This window comes from Strix uralensis, chromosome 5, assembly GCF_047716275.1.
Source record: "Strix uralensis isolate ZFMK-TIS-50842 chromosome 5, bStrUra1, whole genome shotgun sequence".
NCBI classification, from domain to species: Eukaryota; Metazoa; Chordata; class Aves; order Strigiformes; family Strigidae; genus Strix; species Strix uralensis.
In genome coordinates this window covers 10,045,005-10,064,040 of record NC_133976.1, presented here as the reverse complement: position 1 = coordinate 10,064,040, position 19,036 = coordinate 10,045,005, and the positions used below count along the sequence as shown (strand labels likewise).

The following is a 19,036-nucleotide window of genomic DNA, read 5'->3' as shown; positions in this document are numbered from 1 at the left end:
CTCTCCACTGATTCTAAAGAAAGCCTCCTGTGAGTGTTGCTTCTTGCACTGTCAGTGTGAACAGTTAGGTTAGACAACTCACTAAAGAACTGAAATAACTCCTCACTGTTGTGTACCGCGCAGTAACGGAAACGTTGGTATCCCCTTGGGATTAAGCTCGTCCCCATGAAGTAGCACAGTAAAGAGTCCCTTTGCTCCCTTATACAGCCATGGGTGGGCCATATAGTTTTACCTCTAATCTGTGAAAAGCAGAAAATTCTCTGCTCACACTCTCCCAACATGAACAAAATGTAGAGGCTGAGAAGGAAAAGAGAGGTAAAACCAGGCTTTGGTATCCACAAAAATATTCTTCCACTTTCACCTACCGCATGTCCCCATGCAGAGACTTGAGGACTGGCTATCACCACTGTTTGCCCTTGTCTCTTCTGTAGAATTGGTAAGTATTTATGAACAATTAGAGGTTACTTTAAAGTAAGCATTGGTAGTGTCTTAGTAATGTTGAATGGATGAAGAAAATGAGCCACAATGGCACTGAGTCACCAGTCCAAAGATACTCGGCAAAGAACTTGGTGTCCCCCACTCTAATCTGTTCAGATACTGATTTAAGACATATAAAACTCTGAAACACAGTTGATAATAATTATGTTTGCGTCATTTGAATCTGAAATATAAACAGCTGGTGTTAAAATACCCTAGATAATTTGACCTTTATATCCATGTATAGTATATCTTCCAATTAAATACCTAGAGGACAACATCTTATTAACCAAGAATCCAGACCTTGAAGGATACTCAGCAGAAGAAATCAATTGTCTTTGCTATCACCTTGATCCAAATTATTAATAATTCATCAGAAATCAAATTAAAAAATCAATGTTGTCAAAAGGAGTAGTTGTTATACGCAGCAAAGGGACGCTTTTAGCATGGACATATAAAGTGTAAGTTGTCCCTTTTTGGCATATTTGTTAGTAAGCAAATTCCTGCATTCTGTTCAATTATATGGTATGGAAGGGAGGAAGGGAAGGAGGGAGTGAGGACATTTGATTAATGCATGTGGAGCAGACTAAGCAGAAGGCAAGTTAGTTATCTACTTCATTGTGTCAATATTTTTCAGCTTTTTTATTATTATATGCTCTTGCTCTCTCATACAGAAATATTACAAAGTTAAAATCAGATAGGCTTTTTATAATCATTGGCCAAACCATTGTCTGTCTCAAAGATTATGTTTCAAATTCAACACTTCAATTTTGTTTGCTTTACATCTCGATTGATATTCTAACTACAATTCAATACTAATTACTCAGATTAATTAGATAATGATTAATTAGACAATATATATAAAGTGCTTTAAGTATAAAAATCACTACACAAGAGCTAAGTATTGTTAATTGCAGCTGGGCAAACACTGAAAAAAACAGTAAATGAATATTCATTTCAATTTTAAGTAAATGAATTTCAGCTGTGATTCAATTGCTTGAATATTACTTTCTGGCTCATTTTCTAACAAATGATTTTACTTGCAGCAATGTTGACCAAGATATATTTTATGCAGAAAAACCATAAAACTAAAATTAGTGTCATAACTCTGTGTGTTTAAATGAGACTCCCAATTCTGAGAGCCAGATTACTGCTTGGACCCCCTGCTTTTCTGAGAATAATGGCCAGTAACTTTGTGGTTTTACATCTAAAGTCTAAAGTACATTACCTGGACTAGTCTGCAGCTCACATTCATCCCACTCAACTTTAGGAAGCTGACTGAGATGCAATAAAAGTCTTTTGGCTATAACTCCCTTTGCTGATGGAGTGAAATGGGCACCATCAGTAGGTTAGATTTAGCCTATCCATAGTCCAAATTGCTTGCAGAGAAATCTCAACCCACATGAAGTCTGAGCTGTCCTGAGAAGGAAAGTCCTGTCATGTTTATTTAGGTTATGGGCACAAAACCAGGACACACAACAAAGACATTATCCTTGATGCTAATGACAGGACTGCTTTTGATATTAGTGGGTCTAGGTCAAGCTAATTGGCAAGGCGCTTCATCAGAACTCATGTTTATATACTTAATCGATCCCACTGACAGCAAGGAAATACAAAGTTTTCAGGTGCCAAAAGATAGGCATGAATACAAATGTCCTGAAAAAGTTTGGAGAAATGTGCTTGATCTTGGATTCAAATAGAGTCAAAAGAACTCTTGCATTTACCATTAACTTCCAATTGCCAGTCCCCGGTATGCTATGTCATGGGTTTTGATCAGCCAGGAGGAGGTAACTAGGCTACCCGCTAACTGTCCCATTAGGGAATCCAACAGAATAAATCAATAGCTACATTTTGTTAAGAACAAAAAGAGCTTTGGTCATAACTGAAGATAGACTCTTGGTACCATGAAGCAGAGAAAACTTGATCTCTATAGATTAATTCACAGAAAGTCAGATAGGAATTCAGGATGAGGTACCTCACTCAAGATGAAGTATAAACAAAAATCCTCCCTCCTCTCCCAAATATTGTTAAAAGGTTAAAAATAATAATAATTTATAGATCTTAAAGGAAGAATCTTGGCAACTTCTTTGTTAAATGTGAAGCTGATGTAGTATTGTTTACAAATTTTTCTGACTTTTCAAAAGAAGCATTAAACTTTTCTTTTTCTTTGCTCGTACTGGGCAAGTCACCAGATGCTCAAGTTTACTGGCACTACACCTATTAAATTCCTCAGATAGTTCAGCACTGTTTATCTGCAGTGAGATCTGGAACAGAATCATTGTAGGGAGCTCAGGTTTTGTTTCTCCCTTCCCTTTCCCCGTTTCTTGGAAAAGGAAGCCATAAGTCTGACATCTAAAGGAACTTCAAAAACCTTTCTTCTTTATTCTCAACAGGTCTTCAAAGCCATTGAAAATACATTCAATTTTATCACTTTAGAAACAAAAAGCTTCTTTTCAGCCAGAAACACCTCTGATCTTAAAATTCAGTTTTATCCTACTAATACAGTAGAATGATTTAGCAACTGTGAGGGAAAAAAAAAAATATTTTTCAAAGTGGTAGACACCAGTATTGGAGTCACTGGCAGTGGGCTAGGAGAAACTGATGGCCTCAGCTACTCTTTAATTAACATAATTTACAGTGGCATGGCCTCTTGCACTACATGATGCAACTGAAGGGCTATGTATAATTTGGGATCACATTTACCCTTAGGCAAGAAAAATGTTTACAATGAAATCTGAACATTTTCACATTTTCTTTGTGAATCTTGGTATAAGTTTGTTATAGTGAAATTGTAAGGGTAAAATCCATTCTGAGAGGGTAGCCAGAAAAAAAGTGTATGTAACTTAACTGTATTTCCCTACTTTGGCAAAAGATCTGGTGGCTTAGGTCACTTAGCCACTTAGGGGCTGTATTCGGGTCCCTGCTTTTCCGCTTGTTCCTGGGAATTTGATCAAGTTATTCTTCTCCCATATGGATCTCAGTTCAAGACCCTCAGACAAGTCTTGGAATAACCCACAGGCTCTGAGGCAGGCCAGGCTGTGTTGCCAGTCTCTAGGGCAAATATTTGAGCTGTGCATTCAGAATCTCAATAGAGCTGTGTCCAATCTCTGCTGAGGAATGAATGTAACAGAGCCACTATTCAGCAGCCAGTTCTGTATCTCAGTCCATTTCTGTGATAGAAACATGTAATGTTCTTCGTTGTAGTTTTACATAATATCTATTATTTGTTTTTGTTTAGAAAGGTTTATCAATACTGGAATCAAAGAGCAATATAAATAAACAGAATAATGAACACTAACTTATTAAGTCTGTCAGACTGAAAAGAATATTATATTAGCTATATAAGAAATATCAAAAAATCTACTCATTCACATTTTCCACAAGGATGTAAAACAATACAACTTAAAAACATATCAGTGTTAACTATAGTAATTAAAAAAAAAAAAAAAAAAGGTTCAGCATCAAATAAAAAATGAAACCTCTCCTATGCTGCAGAGCTTGTATTTTAACTCTGGAAAAAATTAGGAATCTCTTTAGCAGTCATAGTGAGGGAGTGAGGAGTACTGAGGAATCTGGCTGTCAGGGAGCCACTGTTTTATTTAGGAAGTAATTTTCATTAGGTTGAGCATATATATTGTCTAGCTGTTGGAGATCAATTGAAAGATCATGTTTGAAAGAACAATTTCAAAACATAACAGACAAAAGTAGAAAATCTGATGATTTAACAGAAAAGATCAAAGTTATTCTTGGTTTGTTTTGTGCTTTATATTTAAGGAGGCTTTTAAAAGAATATTATAGACAGATATATTATTTATATTTACATGTTTATATGCATACATGTGTGCACAGATATTTAATCTTCAGCAATGATATTTCACAACTTAAATGGGCCAAGCTGATTTATACTAGCTAAGGAGCTACCCCAATGTATACAATTAATGCTTTTTTCATGAATGTCCCATCTTCTTAGACTACTGGTAATTTCAGAGACAGTTAAATATTTCTAGAATGTGATGACATCAGTTGGGAGTTGTACATGTGGATGTCTTATATACACTGACATTTTAGTCACTCATAAACTAGAAACAGAGAAACGAGTAGAAGCATAGATTTTTAAAAATGCCAATGGAAGTTAGAAAATATTATAGTCACTCTACCATCCATTGCAGAAATATCTGTCTCACTATACTAGATTTAATGTCGAGAACAATTGAAATTTCTTTACAGTCAGGCAGATGTTCTGTTTTCTGTTCATTGTCACTAAGAATGGCCCAGCTAATATTTGGAACAAAGACAAATTCCAAGGAAAGGATAATGCAGAGTAATCTATTAAACATCTGACTTTCAGTAAAATTCTCCAGCCATTGCTCAAACTTCTGCTGAATTTGTTAATATGAATGCCAAAATTAAAATCCAAATGAAGTTGCTATTGCAGTTTCATACTTCACAAGAAAGTCAGTACATTTTTGACCGGGAGGAATCATCAGCTTTCCCCAATCACCTTATCCATTTCATTATCTTTTTCAGTTTCTTCCCTGAATCTCAGCTCAAGGACCATGTAATGTGTGAAAATATTTTCCACAGTTTTCCCATTTCAGATTACTATATTTCTTAGGGTACTTACAGTTCCTGGTCGTGGATATGGCACTCGCCCTTGGTAGGGAACCCACTGGTAGTTTGGGCCATCTCGGTGGGCATAGGGACCAAGAAATACCCTCCTCACATCAGTCATGCTGTACATACACACTGCTGACCCCTTGAAGATATTACTAAAAATGAGGGGAGAAGAAGTCAGATGAGGTTCTTTAAATTATCAGTCAGTTTTATTGAGTGGAAGAGCTATGGGAATAGCGGCCTGTTGCTTTCTAATTTATTGCATGTGTTGATTATCAAAACTCTGACATGTTCTCAGAGCAATCCTAACTCACCTCCTGTGAAAGCTCAGCATAACTGATATGATCTCTCAGACATTTTCCTAAGCAGATGGTTGCTATTCCACTATTTAAAATATATTGTCCCCAGAAGACCAAAGCCCCAGTTTGAGTAAACTTCAACGGGGCTGTCCCTAGAGGACTATTCAACTCTTTCCTACACTTTGCATTTTTCTATATTTTAGCAGTCTCTTCTGTCATTTGGGCAGCACACAGGCAAACTTCAGTGTTGTTTCTTACCTTAAGATTTCCTACAGAAGACAGTAAGGACTTGTAAATCTCCCTCTTCTATGCCTGGTTATCATTAGAAACATTCTTTCTGTTTAGAAACTAAAACTTTTGTCCTTCACAAATAAATGTGGCAATGCAACCAGTACTGCAAACCTTCCTCAGGCCAAAGCTACAAGCATAATTTTGTTCTTGGTGAAAGCACAATGAAACCAAAACATTCATGTCACAGTTATATGTGATTCAATAACAGAACTTTTGAAAGATCATTAAAGTTTCCAGATTTCAGCAATATTTTTTACTAATATCTCCTTGAGTAACTAATTTCTCAAACCACAGATTTTCTATCTTACCCTGCCCCCAAACAAGCATATTTATGCTTGTGTTATTTTTCCAGGTCTGTGCGGAAAGGGCTACAAATTCTGATCCCCACTATAAAAAGCCAATTCGATGGCAAGAACTGCCTGAGAAACTGACAGTCTTTGTGATTACTAGCTTCAGAGTGATGATGTACATTGCTCATAAGAAAAGAAACCTAATTCATTAGTTCTTACTGCCACTGAATTCTCAGTTCAAAGGTTAAGAAAATTTGGTGTTTCTTAAAACCATTTTGAACAAAGAGAACTCTTTAAAACAAGCCACCCAAGTTTCCATGCAAGTAAAATGATACATTCTATACCTGGAAGTTGTAAACACTCCATAGACTATTGGATTTTTAGGGTCTTTTGAGTTCATTAGGAACACATCCTCTGTAACAATAACAAGAGATGGAAAAGAAAACTAAGTTAGTTTCATATGGATAATACCTGAAAACATTTCTGTATTCAAAACCATTTCTGTCACTTACGTAGTTCATCAAAGTGTGTGTCAATGCCATTAGGTCCTGGCACAGAACAAATCAGACGTGCTTTGAGGAAAGTTGTCCATTTGTTAACAAGGCTCCTGTGTCCACCAAAGTCATTCTAATAACAGAAGTATTTTGCATTAATATCTAGTACCAGTCTTTGTTTGAAGTATCAACAGAGTACAGAGAAAATACAGTAAATAACCATAAGATGCTACTTTTAGAAAACAGAGAAAAGAATTCACCTTCTACATAGAAAAACATTATTATATTGTCAAAGACACTAATTCTGAATTGCTTTTGTTTCACATTGTATTGCGACAGATTTCATAGTAGCACATCATTTAAGAAACAAAACCAAAAAACCCCAAACCTCATTATATACGGTAATACATATATAACACTGAAGAAAGACAGGCAGAATATTCTTCTCCAGAGTTCCCAGGCTGCCATGTCCTGGTAAAGCTGAAGGGGTTTATTATACTTAACTGGGTAGCAACAAAGTAGAAATGCAAGTTGCAAGTGAACAAAGTAGATAAAAATGCCAGAACAGTGGGATCAGTTGTATAGCTGCAAAATTTATGAATAAAGTGCACCAAGAACTTATGGGGAAATTGGTTTTCAAGCAGCTCCCTCTGGATTTGAGAAGATAAATTGAAATTGTGCTTATGGATTAAGATGAAGTTTTACTGTAAACATCATAGTTGCCAAAGCTACAACATTTATTAATATAATTTCATTTGTAGAAAACTTTCTAAAAGTCTGTCAGAAAAATATTTGGATGTTTATCAGTGTGGATGAATGATTCAGTCTGCAGTCATTAAGGATCTTCTGAATGGTTGCCCATTTCCACAGCTAACTTTAAACAACTGTGTCATTAAATCTTCCTTTGTCTCTGTTTTAAAGGTTTTCACTAATGTGGGAATGGAAAGGTATTAACATTCCTTTAAAAAGTAAATTCTTCAAATGTTTTTGGCCTACCTGGAAGTATCACATTTCCTGTAAAATTTTCTCTCTGTTGCAGACACATTCTAAACCTCAGAAGATGCCTATGACTTTTTAAACAAAACATCAGAGTTTGTGAAGCTTCCCCAAACAGAAAAGAACTGAATACTACACCTTTGGGTGTGTTATCCCCTAACTATTTTTCACTTGGGATGATCTCTGCTTTAGTACAATGCTGGTATTAATACTGAATAGTTTACAGGCAAGAAAATGCAGTTTCTAAAATCACTTGCAAAGTGTATTCAATCTCACACAAAGAAGTCATCACTTTACCTTGCAAATCTGCCCTATTCTGGCATGAGTGGCTTTTCCAGTGTGCTCTCCATCAATTGCGTTTTCTCGGAAGAAGAAATAGATTTTGTCATCTTCTGGATTGTCGCTCTCTTGTATCAGGTGAGCACTAATAAATCTAGGATCTGAGAAGACAATGACATTGTGCATGTTACTATTCCATGAATTGAATCACTTGCCTTCTTTATATAAATGAATTGTGATTTTGCTTCCCAAGAATTAATCTTTGCATCAAATGGCAAATATATCTATGTTAGGTACACCATCATTTACTAACACATGACAGGTATTTACATTCCTCTTATCTTTAATACACAGAGGTGTTTGTTACAGATATTTAATGAACAGATCTTAACTTTATTATTGGAGCAATTAAACAATCATGAAATCTCTTTACAAATGGTTGTATAACATTACAGTATGGCTTCCTAATTCCATGTATTTATTACTGACGTTCTTGTTTCTTTGGATGCTTTGACTTTGGTCAATAGTCTTTCTGTATGTGTCACACATAAAATGAGAGAATTATTGAGACAAATGTAATAGTCCTAACTTTAGCAATAATGAAAAATATATAAAGAAAGTATTTTACATGTAAAAAAGTATTGCGTTACTGTCAAAGCAATTAAAAAAATAATTTTGATTGATATTATCTACTTTCACACTATGATACTTCAAACCCCAACATTTTTGTCTCATTTTCAGAAGAGAAATTCATTCATGAATTTCTACTCAAGATGTTGAAACACTTTGTCTTTTCATTTTTTTAAAGATTTTTTTTTCCTAGGAAACCTTTGTTTCTTGACAACTAGAGTGACATTATTTGGTGATAAAGAAGATACATCAACAAATGTAAATGCAGACATACTGATCAGTTATGTAAAAAATGGTGGAAAGATTTGGGAGAGAATTTTATAGAAATCATAACAGTAAATTCATACCAGTGGTGAATCTGGCTCATCACTGTATTTTACAGAGATACTTCAGCTGGTATCTTTCACTATATTTGGAAAAAGAAGGCATATCCAACAGATTTACCAATCTGTTTTATAACCATTTTATATCCTGCTGGGATAATTAACTGTGAACTATATTTAACTACTCAGAGTCCTGTTCCTATGTAAAATTATAAGCTATTTTAGTGTCATGCATTAACATCTTTTCAGTGTATGTTTATTGCTACATAGTCATGGAAATAATGAACTGTACTCATTTTGCCAGTTTGCACTAGCTGTCCTGTGAAACCCATTGCCTTATTAAGGGTGGCAGTGTTTGTAAGCAACATATTTTTATATATTTATATATATCCATGTATGTGTTTAGATGTTTCTATTATACATACGGCATAATTTTGTGTGTGTGTGTATATATATTCTCATGTATATTGTGTGTGTGTATATATACATATATATACAGAGTACATGAGAATGACCATACTCGCTTAGACCAAGGTTTACTTAGATCAATACACAGACTCCAACACTGTCCAGAAGTAATTATCTGGGACAAAGAATGAATACGGTAAGTACAAATAATACTCTGCCAGAATAATCTCCCTTTCTCCAACTATTTTCAGTGTAGCTGATTCCCTGAGCTTGGTTACTTTCTACATGCTTAGTAACTCACAATAGATTTTTCATCCAGTTATCTGTCTAGACTTCCTGAACCCATGCATATTTCCAGTATTCATAGTGCTCTTTTGGAATTTGTTCCACACATACACAATCTAATGATCCAAAACCTACTTCTGATTTCATGTTTTGAACATTGATCTTACTAACTTAATTTGATGCCTCTTAAAACCTGCATTGGAAATATCCACAATCTTCAAGATGAGGATGAATTGTGCTTTTATACAAGGGCTATAGCAATGCTCTTTGTTGAATTCTCTGTTCTTTTTCTACTAATTCGTAGCATTTAATATGGCTTTGACAGTTCCTAAGCAGTAATCTGAAATTTTCATGGAACTTTATGCGCCATAACCCCAGAACTCTTCATTGGTAATGCTCAGTCCACAACCCATCACTTTATAAGTGAAGATAGGGATGTTTTACTCATGGTTTTCCTCATAGTTTATCACTATATCATTCATCAAGAACAATTTAATTTGTCATTTGATTGCTTAGCTACTCAGTTGCATAAGATGCTTTTGTAATTCTTCACAGTCTTCCTTTGTCTCACTATGCTGAATAACTTAGTATCATGTGAAAAATTTTCTCATCCTGCTGCTCAACCTCTTTTTCAGGTTATTTATGAACACATTGATCAACACAGAGCACAGACCAGATCTCTGTGGAACTGTGTCTATTACCTATTGTCTATTAAATCTTTTTAGACATCTGAAAACACCAGAAATCTGTAAGCATCTTAAGCTCTCCACCCCAAACCCCAGTAACTTAAGCTACTACATTTTCTTCCTTTCTTTTAGCATGCATTTAATAGCCTTCAAGTTACACTGACATGAGGCCCAAGATAAATAATATGTAGACTATAATGTACCGCAGTAAATATCTATTATTTTATATATTGATCTACCAGGGCTTTGAATGCAACTTGTATCACAAGGAACACAAAGCTACAGCTTGAAAATTTCTGTATCTCAGCCTGTGGCAGAATATATCAAAGAAAGAGGATACCCATTAGAAGACACTGTTCTGGGCTACTGCATCTGGAGAACCTCTTGTCTGAATACACTGTTTTTACAATCTTAAGGTCTTAATGAAAAGGGTAAAAAAAATCATTCAACCAAAACCTAAATACATTCCCAAATGGCTGAATGATTTGTTTCTAGTGCAATGGGTTTTGTAAATCACAAGATATCAAATTCTAAAATAAATCACTGTATTATCAGGCATCAAAAATCTAACTTTACATTGGCCTATGAAGATACTGTGGGAGTTCCATTTGAGTCAATAATATTGCTGATATAGTACAGGTTATATAAACTTGCCCTCGGTTAGCATATTATTATTCTTTTCTTTCCCTCTCATAATTTTGCAAGAGAACCTAGAAACAGTAAGACAGTCTACTATTAAAGCAGGACTGATAACAAGAATGATAGAAAAATAATTTAATAAATCGAAAATAATTCTGTCAGAGTGGTAGCAGAGGAGAGGGGTGTGAGGAAGGCAGATATAACTAACACCATAGCCAGAGCGCATGTGAATATGCTTTGTATACACTTCTTACCAGTGCCCATCTGGGATGAATTCAGATTTTCAATTAGTGATTAATAATCCAAACTACATCCTTGAAAATAAAGTGGTCACACAACCTCATATTAGAACACATCCATTGTACATCATGGAACAGTTTTTGTTGAATAACACTGGTGTTTCTTACTGAGCAAACCTCAGGCTGTTTCGCCATCTGGTTAAATCGATATGTTTTAGTCAATAAAAGAGTAGTTCTTCATGTTATAGGGCTCTTGCTCTTGTTACCTGGTGGTGGTTTTTTTTCTCCCCTCTTCCATATAACAGATCTATGTCTATGCAATGAACCAAATAAAGGAAGAACAGGCTACTTATGCTCTGTTGCATATAGAAACAGATTCATTTCTGTTCAGAATGAATATAATGATCATAAAAGCAACATCCTGGTTATATGTGTGGAGAGAGGGAGAGAAATGTGGTTGATAATTTTGTAGGTTATAAAACTAAGAAGTGGGTGGTGTGAACTAGTGATCTGTAGTGTGTTCTTTATTGTTTCATTAGCGGAGAAGCTGTTTGACTTGCCTGAGGGTTGATGCACACTTGCATTTAACTCCAGGGCTTCAGACCATGCTTACAAGTAACTGTTTAGCTTCATGATGAATCAATCAGCCAGATGGCCGGCAGTCACGCAACATAGCCCTCTCCATGGACTACATCGCATTTTTTTATTGCTCTTCTATGAGGAAGGGAAGGGAGATGTTGTCCACAGATGAGGGACTTCTCCTTGACTCTCCTAATTGCTCACCCATGCAGCAGAAGAAAAAATGTCATCCATGAATGTGTATGTTGTATTGAGACTGCCCTGCCTTACCCTGCAAAATTAAACAGGTTCGGTATCAAAGGGTCCCCATGGGAAGTTTAAAGTAATTCATTCAGGGTTGACCTATTTCATGCATCCAACACAGCCGCAAAAGAAGTGGTGGAATTAACTTCAAGCAAGTTTTACTGAACGGAAAGTGGGACTTTGATCCAAACTCACTGGTGACAATTGTAAAAGTTGGTGCACTGCAGTATTGTGGATAGATAGGATGACTTCTAATTTCTGTGTATGAATTACTGGGTATTTTGCGACCCTAAAACTGTCTCCAATCCATGAAGTGCTCAGAAATGCTGTTACAGCAGTTCAACACTTTCTTGTTTAAAAGCAGGCTCCCATTAGCTCAAAGTCCAGAAAGCATGTTTTGGGAAAATGAATTTAAGAAATAATTTGACAGCAAATATTTTGCAGCGTTTCGTTGTTTTAAAAAAACACAAGCAGACAATGTGGAAGAGTGTTTTAAAAACAGCACACATCAAACAAACATGTCTGAAACATGTTTAAGCATGATCAAAGGAGAAACAAAGCCACAGCATAAACATGATCAAAATAAAATTACAGCTAAAAACACTTCTCTGATCTTGCAGCCAATGTGAACAGGCTAAAAATAAAAACTTAGAATTTTATTTAAAACAATCAGCCTCAAGAAGCAAATTATTAAAGCACACACCTTTTTCAGTCTCCTTTTTCCAGTTGTCTTGGCTGTGGAGCTATTTCTCAGCTCCCACATGACACCTTTCTAGCGCCACTTTTTGTGTGCCCTCTTGCAATTACCAGCTCTGCAGACATTTCATTGGCAGCAGCCCATTAAACTGTCCTTCATGAGAAATCTGGCTCTTTATGAAAACGACACCTTGGTCCAGCTGCCCCTATGATTTATATGCCATTGTTTGCTTAGTTAAGTAATGGAAACATGTTTTGCTTGTCTCAGCACTTCAGTTTGAGAAAAAGCTAAGGAACATCGATCTGCATTTGTTCTTTCACAAATGTTACTCTTTAGCAGCAACGACCGCACAGACAGACACCTCACAATAGCAAGAAACAATAAAAGTCAGAAATTGGATTTCTGACTGAATTGTATTAGCATTTTAATGAAGATCTATAAACTTGAAGGCACAGAAATTACCTTTAGCTGTCAAGATTGAGTAAGCTGAAGGAACAGAAGCTGGGGTCATCTCTTCATCACTTGACAGGAGCCAAAGGGCAGCTCTCTCAGGAAATGTTTTGTAAAGAGTTTGGACTGGATGCCCCTATTATTGTATATTTATGGTCAAAATTACTAATTTATCAGTTCACAGCAAGAAAATTCTAGGAAACTAGGGAAATTTTACGCTCAGTAAAACTGCAGTTGCTATGTTTTAATGAAAAGTACTGGATGGTAACTGGGGCCCTGAGGAGAGGAACAGGACTAGGGAAGCTGAAATTAAAAATTTAACAACAACAAAAATAGACAGTTACTCAGGACTTCATACCTATGTACAGTGTCCATCCACGGAGACCCAGCACAGAGAGCCAAGCACTGTCCTCAGAAAATCTGAACATGCAATCACAGGGAGCTCTACTACCCACAGAGAGGAGGACTTGCAGCACCAGTCACAAATCTGCACAAGCACACCAGGTCACCAGAGGACAAAGCTTTCAATATACGGTGATGAGAGAGCTAAGTTGGTTTGCGGTTTTACACGCTCAAATGTAGTTTACAAAACACCGAAGTGTTTAGTGGTGTTCTTCCAAAGTCCCTTCATTTTAATTCTTCAACTTTCACATCCCTCTTGTTGCCAATGACTCAGGCAAACACCATGGAATTCTCATGGATTCACTGCATACAGTGAAGCTCTTCAACAACACGGATGACATCAGACCACATCCTCAAGGTGGGAATGCTCTTTGCACAAGGGAAAACTTGTGGTTATTATGGACCTAATATGAGGGTTTTGCGGTAACTTACTGTCAGATTCTGACATGGAAGGTAGTAGCAGGGACAGACCACAGAATAGACATGTGATTTAAAAACATTGTTTTCAAAGCCATGGGTAGGCAGAGATGGATGTGTGGTACACAGGCTGTGCATGATTGAGAAGTTAGCAGCTATCACAGGGTGAGAAGCAGTCATCGCTGTTGCAGTGGAAATTCTCATCAGAAAGAGTTTTAAAGACTGATGATATTTATCAAGTGGTTTGTCTTTGAGTGAAGCCAGACTCATGCTGAGGCATGATGATCTTAAAATAGTGTGTTAGCTATGACAGTTAGTTTCTCTTTCTTAGAAGTCATATCCCTTTTTTTTGTTTTTTAATTTTTCAAAGACTAGTAAAGGCAATTTTGGTGACATAATCAGATTATAATATGGGCTAGTAAATTTAAGGTTTAGCTAAGGCTTCTTGTAATTTCCATTGCATACATATTCTTCATTTTTTTTCTTATTCAATACTCTTCAGAATTAAGAAAAAAAATCTTTCTCTCTGCAGAACCTAGCTGTAATGTTTCAGTGGTGACTTCTATGATTTTTTTTATGACATAAAGAGATTTTCAAGGGTGAAAGATATTAAAAATAATATTAACATATCACTCTTCTATCATATCAATACATGGATGCAGCAGCAACATAACAAGCAAAAAGACACACATCAACAAAGACACACAATACTTCTACACATGTAAATTCCTCCACATCTCAGTGTTACACTTACATATACAGCAAGAGGAATCTAGTCATTGTGGCTTTTCAGTGCTTTGACACTGAGTGTCACCTATGCATCATTCTTATTGTGAGAGATATTAAATCTGAATTAAGTGTGGTTTTTTTAAGGAATTACTGATTTATAGTTGGGGTAAAAACAAAGAAGGACTGAGTGTTAATATTACAGAACGATAGAATCATAGCATGGTTTGGCTTGGAAGGGATCTTAAAGATCATCTAGTTCCAACCCCCCCTGCCACGGGAAGGGACACCTTCCACTCGACCAGGTTGCTCAAAGCCCCGTCCAGCCTGGCCTTGAACACTTCCAGGGAGGGGGCAGACACAGCTTCTCTGGGCAACCTGTGCCAGTGCCTCACCACTCTCACAGGAAAGAACGTACTGAGGCATACCAGCTCCACGTTGGCTGGATTGCTCTAAGGAGAAGTGCAGAACCTTGTAAGGTCAGCCAGGGGATGAGCTGTGGGCTGCAGCTCCCCAAGAGCCAGGCTGGAGCTGGAAGCGACACTGCCTGTGGGGTGGCTGGCAGTGGCTACAGCACTTTGATGCACCTGGCCTTCTTCCCACTGCTGCAGAATCACATGTCCTTAAGGGGAGCACAACCTTATTTTACGGTACTTAGAACCTCTGAAGTAGAGTAAATGGGCCTCTGAATACCGACCAAGGCTTAAATCTCCAAGCAGTGTCACTACCCAGAGATGTCTCTCCTCCTTTGCCTTAGAGGCATAAGTCAGTATGAGTATTTCTTGGGAGTAACATTTTAGATCACACAGGAAGGAGAAGGATCTCTGATGCAATTATCAGTTTCTGAAGCCTTTGTTCTAAAGAGACAACAATAGTTTTGATTCCCTGTAATGCCTAATTATATGGTGAAGAAAAGTGAATACAAAAGTTCAGTACAATTATAGCTTAATTCTCAACGTAAATTAGATTTCTCACAAAACAATGCTTATGATCTACCCACCTTATTTAATTTAAAAGAGGTGATTATTATCTCTTTACAGAACAACAACCAAAATTAACACCTCTTTTCCACTGCTGACTATGTTTTAAGGTGTTGTATATCTATCAACACTGTTAATTTTAAACTGATTTACTTGTCCCTCAGAGAGAATAATTGGGCAACTGAGAAAACTAGTGTCCTTCACAGAACAGAAAGGAAGGCTTGCAGCATATTGTCTCCATTTAGGAATACTTTAATCTCAATTTTCTGTATTTCTTAACCTCTCTGCAGAAAAAGCTAATGAGAATTCCAGCTAAGAGCCTGTTTCTTCCTCTCTAGGTCATTTATCTGAAGTTTTTGACATTGATGCTTGGAAATAAAAACACTGGAAAGCCTGTGCCTTAACTGTGTAACCTACATCTTTAGAGCTCTGGATGAGTGACAAAAAACTAAATATCACAGTCTTTATGTTAAAAAGTGATGTATTAGGGGCGGAAGTGGAGCATGAAGGCACTGAGGACAAAAGAGGTTTCTGATTTGGGGTGTTACACACTTTTGGCAATCAAAACCATGCTATGGGTCTGCCTTTTGTAAGCTCTGAAGATTCACAGGTGGAGCCCAAGTCCCTGGAGATGCCCAAGCGATTTATGGGAGATGACCCAAAACTCAGAGACCAAACCTGTTTCTCTCCACTAATGTGATTTTCTCAGGCCTTCCAGAATGCAGAGAGATGTCTGATTATGTCTGGATGAAATATTCTTCCTCTTTGCATCTTGGAAATCAGAGCGTACAAGAAAGTGTCCTGAAGGTAGAGAGACCATGCTGTAGCAAACTATCAGCCAAACTGCTGACACGTTGAAGTAGACAAGTCCCTGACTCAGTGTGAGGAATAGTTGGGGATTAACAAGGCAAACACATTTCACTGAAGGGAAAGTAGGACAGCCTTCAGCAGTACAATTGGCAAAAGCATGAAACCCCAAACTGAACAGTAGCTTGACAAGTATGTCTTCAGCCTCCATCTATCTCCTGAGCCGTAAACTCTTAAGATTTGTCTGTCAGAAATCTGTGCACAACCCTTTCTCTAGCAGGACCCTTTGCCCACACATATATCACTTTTTTTTCTGTCTACACTGTGAACAAATATGGCCTTTGTGTCAAAAATCATCTATTTTCAAGATAGGAAGAAAACTTCCAAACTTTTTACTGCCAAGTTCAATCTGAAGTGTGTGGAAGGGGTTGTGTAGCTGTAAAAACAATCTCCTCCCTGACATCATGTCAAAAAACTGGACAGGACTCTGCCATCATCTCTGTTCTCAGTGAGTGATGTTCATTCATTGGGAAATGATCATCAGCCCGAGCCAGTTCCCAAGGAGTGATCCAGCAGACACTCCTTTAGCAATTTCCTAACTTATCCGATCTCCTGTAATTTAATTTCTTTGTTAAATCCTTTAGATTTGGCCACAAAACTGAGGTCATTTTGTCAAACTATGAAAAAGGTTTTGTTGTTATAATTAGCTTTTACAGCTAGTGTAAAGCAACTTGACACAAGATCCATTAAAATAAGATTAATGAGGGATGGCAGCAAAGACTGAAAAAAGGGCTGGGTGAATGACTGTTTTTAACTGATCTGTCAGTGTAGCCCAGAAACATAAAATGCAGTAAGGCATCTGTAAGCGGAAGCAAAACCCCTCAGCACAACCTGAGATATTCAGTATGATAACATCAGTTATGACAACCTCCTCCTGCAGTCATGTGAGCATAATATGTGATTCCAACTTAATTTAGTTTCAGTCAGCATAACGTATTAACAGGTTTTGTTCTCAACTGAAATAATGTACTAGTTTATTGATGATATGAAACTTACTTCTGGTCATAAAAAAAAAAAAAAAAGGTGTTTGATAGCACAGGTGTGATAAAAAACATGGAGTTACTTGAGATAGAAGAGTCTTGCAACACTACATTTTAAGCTGCTCTGTCAGAAAGTTGTTCTCAAACTCTGTTTAATTGATATGTACTTTTATTCTGTACAAGCAAACCCTCCCCCCCCCTTTTTTTTTTTTTTTATTTTATTCACTGACAGCATTTCAGAAATATTTGATGTAAGAACTGTGACTTTTAAGAATGAAAACCGCCTTGGAGTAACATTGTATCAAACTCAAAAATTTTAACATTTTTTAAAAGCAGAGAGGGAGGAATTTGCAGCACACATGCTTATGATACATAACAGCATGGAGAGGAATTAGCAGAAAGTTTAGCAAAAGTATTTGAAAAGTAATAAAAGAATGAAATGCAGTAAAAAATATAGGTTATGTAATAAATGGGAAACCGTGGAACACTTTTTTAAAGAATGCTTTCTACCGATAGGTCTGGAAAAAAACCAACATGAAAGTATGTCAACTATGGACCAGAACTGAGTATTAATAATGACAACACATTCACACAATCTTGTGAAAAAAGTTGATGATTCACTAGTCCATATAAAATATCTCATAGGAAGGTTTTGCACCTTTCCCTCTCATGAAGCTTTTTCTGAATTTAGTGGAAGTTCCTTTAGAGAATAGGAAACAGAGACCTAAGGGGTGGGTACGTGGAGAGAGCTGTGCCCTATGACTGTCAGATTTTACAGTGTGTCAAATGTTATCATAGAACTCAGGAAATATGATTAATCTCACTGACATCAGTGGAACAATTTATACTATATATAAGGGTATTGAATTTTGTCAAAAGTCAGTGAAGGAATCAATAAACATCAATCCTCAGATATATGGCCATATTCATAGATAGTGTACTATGATAGTATATATCATAACAGCTGTGGAGTGGATGGAAAGAATATGTAATCCAGTCTTTAAAATAACTTTTCTTCTGTTTTTCTTAACAATCATCTGTAAAAAAAGCTCTGTTCCTGAAAGGTTATCTGGTTTCTTCTTCTGTCATCTCATCTAGTAAAATCTTCCTACAAATCTTGCTGCACTTACCTGAACAGAAAACTTTACAAAATTACCAACAGGAAATTAAATTTATACATACAAACATATGTTAAAAATACTCTTTTCCATTATTGGGTAATCTAACAAAAACACAGGCCAGCCTATCACTTTAAAAGGTAAATCAGAGAGGGAACTATTTTGTTTTCATTTATTTAGTATGCTTGTGGCAGCCCTAAGTGCTCAGGAACATCAAATTCTGGTGGATGTTGTACAAGAGATGGTGGTCAAAAGATTTACAGTTTAACCCTTGCCCTTGAAAGAGGTAATTTTTCCCTGATAACACTACAAGACGACTCACCTTCCTAACATGTGAAACATTCAGCCTATAGCCACCAGTGATATGGATCTGAGAACAGAGGGCAAAAGCGCTAGAAAAAGCATTTCAGCTGGCAATTCAGTTTCGATGGGTTACTCTCAACAGTCTTTTGGATACGGAAACTTTCAGACAACACTGCTGCTTTTGACACTGAAATTGAGATTCTTAAAAACAATGTTACCACATTTCAATAATAATCATTTATCCGTACACTATCACATCTCAGGCATTCACATGCTTCTGACTATCAACTATTAGCTGGTGAATACCTGTATACTTTGACAAAT

The 19,036-nt window shown here is 36.6% G+C and overlaps 1 protein-coding gene across 4 annotated transcripts in view; it reads right to left on the bottom strand.

Annotated features, from left to right (window-relative positions):
* The window catches only part of SEMA3A (semaphorin 3A), a 338,890-nt gene that overhangs the window by 31,407 nt on the left and 288,447 nt on the right, over positions 1-19,036 (bottom strand). For all 4 annotated transcript variants that reach the window (XM_074869850.1, XM_074869852.1, XM_074869853.1 and 1 more), the window contains 4 exons: positions 7,759-7,901; positions 6,484-6,598; positions 6,316-6,385; positions 5,102-5,246 (listed from right to left, as the gene is read on the bottom strand). In XM_074869850.1, coding sequence (XP_074725951.1) covers positions 5,102-5,246; positions 6,316-6,385; positions 6,484-6,598; positions 7,759-7,901 — 473 coding nt within the window. The remainder of the gene's footprint in view (positions 1-5,101; positions 5,247-6,315; positions 6,386-6,483; positions 6,599-7,758; positions 7,902-19,036) is intronic.